The sequence below is a fragment of the Rana temporaria genome, chromosome 9, assembly GCF_905171775.1.
Source record: "Rana temporaria chromosome 9, aRanTem1.1, whole genome shotgun sequence".
In the NCBI taxonomy this organism is placed as follows: domain Eukaryota; kingdom Metazoa; phylum Chordata; class Amphibia; order Anura; family Ranidae; genus Rana; species Rana temporaria.
In genome coordinates, this window is record NC_053497.1 from 178,112,054 (window position 1) to 178,118,053 (window position 6,000).

At 46.5% G+C, this 6,000-nt stretch overlaps 1 protein-coding gene across 2 annotated transcripts in view; it reads left to right on the forward strand.

The window, feature by feature from the left end:
* CHM (CHM Rab escort protein) overlaps positions 1-1,069 on the forward strand; it is a 126,505-nt gene extending 125,436 nt beyond the window's left edge. For both annotated transcript variants that reach the window (XM_040325042.1, XM_040325043.1), the window contains exon 15: positions 713-1,069. In XM_040325042.1, the coding sequence (XP_040180976.1) occupies positions 713-895 (183 nt within the window). In that variant the 3' untranslated portion in view covers positions 896-1,069. The remainder of the gene's footprint in view (positions 1-712) is intronic.
* Positions 1,070-6,000: the final 4,931 nt, after the last annotated feature.

A 6,000-nucleotide genomic window follows, 5' to 3' on the forward strand; every position in this document is an offset into this window, starting at 1 on the left:
TCTGGTGTCTGTACTACGGGGGGTATCTATACTGGAGGGAGAGGGGGTCCGACACCATTTTTTTTGCACCAGTGCCACTTGCCATCCAGTGCCATCTGCCAATACCAGTGCCACCATCCAGTGCCAATTAGTGCCACCTTGCATCCAGTGCCATCTGTCAGTGCCAATACCAGTGCCACCATCCAGTGCCAACTTCCATCCAGTGCCACCATCCAGTGCCACATTCCACCCAGTGCCAATTAGTGCCACCTTCCATCCAGTGCCAACTAAAGCCATCACTGCCCCCTGACAATGCCAACCAGTGCCATCTGCCAATGCTAAATATTGCCATCCAGTGCCACCTGCCAGTCAGTGCCAACCAGTGCCACTTGCCAGTACCACCTGCCAATTGGTACCACCTGCCAGTGTCAAGTACCGCCTGCCAATCAGTGCCATCTGCTAGTACCATCTTTCAGTGCCATCCAGTGCAACCTGCCAGTGCCAATAAGTGCCACTAACCAATCAGTGCCATCTTCCAGTGCCCATTAGTGCCATCCAGTGCCACAAAAAAAAAAAAATCGGCCTAAAATATCGGCCGCAAAAATCGGCATCATATATCGGCCATCGGCCGCCCAGATTTCTAAATATCGGCATCGGCCAGAGAAAAATCCATATCGGTCGACCTCTAGTAAAGTCGCATTAAAATCGTGGCTAAGTGTTTTGTGTTTTTCAGGCGGAGAACACTTTCACCGCGATGTATCCATCAGAAGAGTTCTGCCCTCCGGCGCCCAACCCGGAAGATATCATTTACGACGGCGAGGGAGCTCAGCCAGACGCCTCAGAAGCCGGAGCGGCGGAGGAATCCAAAGAGGAGACGCCGAGTGAAAACGTAACCGAGGAACCGAAAACCGAATGACTCCGACCATCTCGCGGCTCCGAAGGCTTCTGATCCTTCGCCTATCCAACAAAGCCGAGCGTTTCGCCAGATGTGTCGCCGCACAACGCCGTCTGTTTGTTTACCTGCAATGTGTCTTTAATTATTCTGTGTATATGGCTGCAATAAATATGTTTTCATATCGTTCAATCCCGATCAATGCTTTCCTAGAATTACTCCTGAGCAGAGGGAAACGGATACTGAGAATATCGGAAAGAGGATTAGTACTGTCCATACATACAGAGAATTACACTCATACGGGACAAGAAACGTGGTACTGTGCAGAGTGTATATAGATCTTTATATCACTAGAGGGGGCTTCATCAGGAGGAAGGAGGTCCCAATTCCTCTATATAGATCTTTATATCACTAGAGGGATCACCAGCAGGAGGAAGGGGGTCCTGATTCCTCTATATAGATCTTTATATCACTAGAGGGATCACCAGCAGGAGAAAGGAGGTCCTGATTCCACCATATGGATCTTTATATCACTAGAGGGGGCTTCATCAGGAGGAAGGAGGTCCTGATTCCACCATATGGATCTTTATATCACTAGAGGGGTCACCAGCAGGAGGAAGGAGGTCCTGATTCCTCTATATAGATCTTTATATCACTAGAGGGGTCACCAGCAGGAGGAAGGAGGTCCTGATTCCTCTATATAGATCTTTATATCACTAGAGGGGGCTTCATCAGGAGGAAGGAGGTCCTGATTCCTCTATATAGATCTCCTTATCACTAGAGGGGTCACCAGCAGGAGGAAGGAGGTCCTGATTCCTCTATATAGATCTTTATATCACTAGAGGGATCACCAGCAGGAGGAAGGAGGTCCTGATTCCTCTATATAGATCTTTGTCACTAGAGGGGTCACCAGCAGGGGGAAGGAGGTCCTGATCCCTCTATATAGATCTTCTTATGACTAGAGGGGTCACCAGCAGGAGGAAGGGGGTCCCTGTTCCTCTATATAGTTCTTTATATCACTAGAGGGGTCACCAGTAGGAGGTCCTGATTCCCCTATATAGATCTTTATATCACTAGAGGGGTCAGCAGCAGGGGGAAGGAGGTCCTGATTCCTCTATATAGATCTTTATATCACTAGAGGGGTCACCAGCAGGAGGAAGGGGGTCCTGATTCCTCTATATAGATCTTTATATCACTGGAGGGGTCACCAGCAGGAGGAAGGAGGTCCTGATTCCTCTATATAGATCTTTATATCACTAGAGGGATCACCAGCAGGAGGAAGGAGGTCCTGATTCCTCTATATAGATCTTCTTATCACTAGAGGGATCACCAGCAGGAGGAAGGAGGTCCTGATTCCTCTATATAGATCTTCTTATCACTAGAGGGGTCTTACTCAGGAGGAAGGAGGTCCTGATTCTTCTATATAGATCTTCTTATCACTAGAGGGGTCACCAGCAGGAGGAAGGAGGTCCTGATTCCTCTATATAGATCTTTGTCACTAGAGGGGTCACCAGCAGGGGGAAGGAGGTCCTGATCCCTCTATATAGATCTTCTTATGACTAGAGGGGTCACCAGCAGGAGGAAGGGGGTCCCTGTTCCTCTATATAGTTCTTTATATCACTAGAGGGGTCACCAGTAGGAGGTCCTGATTCCCCTATATAGATCTTTATATCACTAGAGGGGTCAGCAGCAGGGGGAAGGAGGTCCTGATTCCTCTATATAGATCTTTATATCACTAGAGGGGTCACCAGCAGGAGGAAGGGGGTCCTGATTCCTCTATATAGATCTTTATATCACTGGAGGGGTCACCAGCAGGAGGAAGGAGGTCCTGATTCCTCTATATAGATCTTTATATCACTAGAGGGATCACCAGCAGGAGGAAGGAGGTCCTGATTCCTCTATATAGATCTTCTTATCACTAGAGGGATCACCAGCAGGAGGAAGGAGGTCCTGATTCCTCTATATAGATCTTCTTATCACTAGAGGGGTCTTACTCAGGAGGAAGGAGGTCCTGATTCTTCTATATAGATCTTCTTATCACTAGAGGGGTCACCAGCAGGAGGAAGGAGGTCCTGATTCCTCTATATAGATCTTTGTCACTAGAGGGGTCACCAGCAGGGGGAAGGAGGTCCTGATCCCTCTATATAGATCTTCTTATGACTAGAGGGGTCACCAGCAGGAGGAAGGGGGTCCCTGTTCCTCTATATAGTTCTTTATATCACTAGAGGGGTCACCAGTAGGAGGTCCTGATTCCCCTATATAGATCTTTATATCACTAGAGGGGTCACCAGCAGGGGGAAGGAGGTCCTGATCCCTCTATATAGATCTTCTTATGACTAGAGGGGTCACCAGCAGGAGGAAGGGGGTCCCTGTTCCTCTATATAGTTCTTTATATCACTAGAGGGGTCACCAGTAGGAGGTCCTGATTCCTCTATATAGATCTTTATATCACTAGAGGGTCACCAGCAGGAGGAAGGAGGTCCTGATTCCTCTATATAGATCTTTATATCACTAGAGGGGTCACCAGCAGGAGGAAGGGGGTCCTGATTCCTCTATATAGATCTTTATATCACTGGAGGGGTCAGCAGCAGGGGGAAGGAGGTCCTGATTCCTCTATATAGATCTTTATATCACTAGAGGGGTCACCAGCAGGAGGAAGGAGGTCCTGATTCCTCTATATAGATCTTTATATCACTAGAGGGATCACCAGCAGGAGGAAGGAGGTCCTGATTCCTCTATATAGATCTTCTTATCACTAGAGGGGTCTTACTCAGGAGGAAGGAGGTCCTGATTCTTCTATATAGATCTTCTTATCACTAGAGGGGTCACCAGCAGGAGGAAGGAAGTCCTGATTCCTCTATATAGATCTTTATATCACTAGAGGGGGCTTCATCAGGAGGAGGGAGGTCCCGATTCCTCTATATAGATCTTTATATTAATAGAGGGATCACCAGCAGGAGGAAGGAGGTCCTGATTCCTCTATATAGATCTTTATATTACTAGAGGGGTCACCAGCAGGAGGAGGGAGGTCCTTATTCCTCTATATAGATCTTTATATCACTAGAGGGGGCTTCATCAGGAGGAGGGAGGTCCCGATTCCTCTATATAGATCTTTATATTAATAGAGGGATCACCAGCAGGAGGAAGGAGGTCCTGATTCCTCTATATAGATCTTTATATCACTGGAGGGGTCACCAGCAGGAGGAAATAGGTCCTGATTCCTCTATATAGATCTTTAGTTGGACCTCATTTAGAATGTGTCCAATTTTGGACACCTCACAAAAAGATATTGATAAGGTATTACGAGTGCAGAAGATGGGCAACAAAAAGGACTATAATTCAGAGAGACTTCATGAACTTAAGAATGTGGATATGACTGAAACCTTCAACCACTTCAGCTCCGGAAGATTTGGCTGCCCAATGACCGCGCCATTTTTTGCGATTCAGCACTGCGTCGCTTTAACTGACAAGTGCGCGGTCGAGCGATGCTGTACCCAAACAGAATGTATGTCCTTTTTTTCCCACAAATAGAGCTTTCTTTTGGTGGTATTTGATCACCTCTGTGTTTATTTAATGCGATATAAACAAAAAAAGAACGTAAATTTAACCACTTAAGGACCGCCTCCTGCAGATATACGTCGGCAGAATGGCACGGCTGGGCACAAGCATGTACAGGTACGTCCTCTTTAAGTGCCCAGCCGTGGGTCGCGGGCGTGCGACCCGGTCGGAAGCACAGTGACCGCGTGGACCCGATCGCCGCTGGAGGGACAGCACCATAGTGAAGAACAGGGAAGTTGTGTTTACACACAGCTCTCCCCGTTCTTCAGCTCCGGGGACCGATCGCGGGACGCGATCCGTCCCCGGAGCTGAAGAACTGGGAGAGCTGCGTGTAAACACAACTTCCCCGTTCTTCACTGTGGTGCTGTCGTTGATCGTGTGTTCCCTAATATAGGGAAACATGATCAATGATGTCACACGTCCAGCCCTGCCCCCCTACAGTTAGAAACACACGAGGTCACACTTAACCCCTTCAGCGCCCCCTTGTGGTTAACTCACAAACTGCAATTGGCATTTTCACAGTAATCAGTGCATTTTTAATGCATTTTGTGCTATGAAAATGTGTCAAAATTGTCCGAAGTGTCCGCCATAATGTCGCAGTCACGAAAAAAATCGCTGATCGCCGCCATTAGTAGTAATAAAAAAAAAAAAAAAAAATGCAATAAAACTATCCCCTCTTTTGTAAACGCTATAAATTGTGCGCAAAACCAAATCGATAAACGCTTATTGCGATTTTTTTAACCAAAAATAGGTAGAAGAATACGTATCGGCCTAAACTGAGGGAAAAAAACTTTTTTTTATATATATATTTTTGGGGGATATTTATTATAGCAAAAAGTAAAAAATATTGCATTTTTTTCAAAATTGTCGCTCTATTTTTGTTTATAGCGCAAAAACTAAAAAACCGCAGAGGTGATCAAATACCACCAAAAAAAAGCTCTATTTGTGGGAGAAAAAAGGACGCCAATTTTGTTTGGGAGCCACGTCGCCACGACCACGCAATTGTCAGTTAAAGCCACGCAGTGCCGAATCGCAAAAAGTGGCCCGGTCCTTTAGCTGCCTAAAGGTCCGGGTCTTAAGTGGTTAAAAAAACTGAATGGGGGGGGGGGGGCTTTGCAGATTTCATAGACCACTTTGGTCTTTTTTCCGACTCTTGTTTTCCGGCGTCCTCCGTTATTTATTTGTCTTGTTTGCCTCCCTCTGTTTCTGTCACTCTTATCAAAGGAATATAAAAACACGATCGACATAAAAGTAGTAAAAGTTCCCCGATCCCTGAGCCGTCCCCGATCTCTCAAATCCGCTACAAGAAGATGTTTTGGTAAAAAATAAATAAAAAAATAAAAAAGACGAGGAAATTGTTCTTCAGACGTCTGCCACCGAAGCCAGAGCCTCTCCCCGACTCGGCAGGGGCGCCGACACAAAAGCTGTTTTCTGTAAAACAAATGCAATTAGAGAGGAGCAGAAAGTGACGGTGATTGTGGCGCGGCGCTCTCCACATATGGTTTCTGGCAGATTGCACGTTGCGGCGCGTTTCATTTCACTTTAATGTTGATGTAATTAAAATTCCGTGT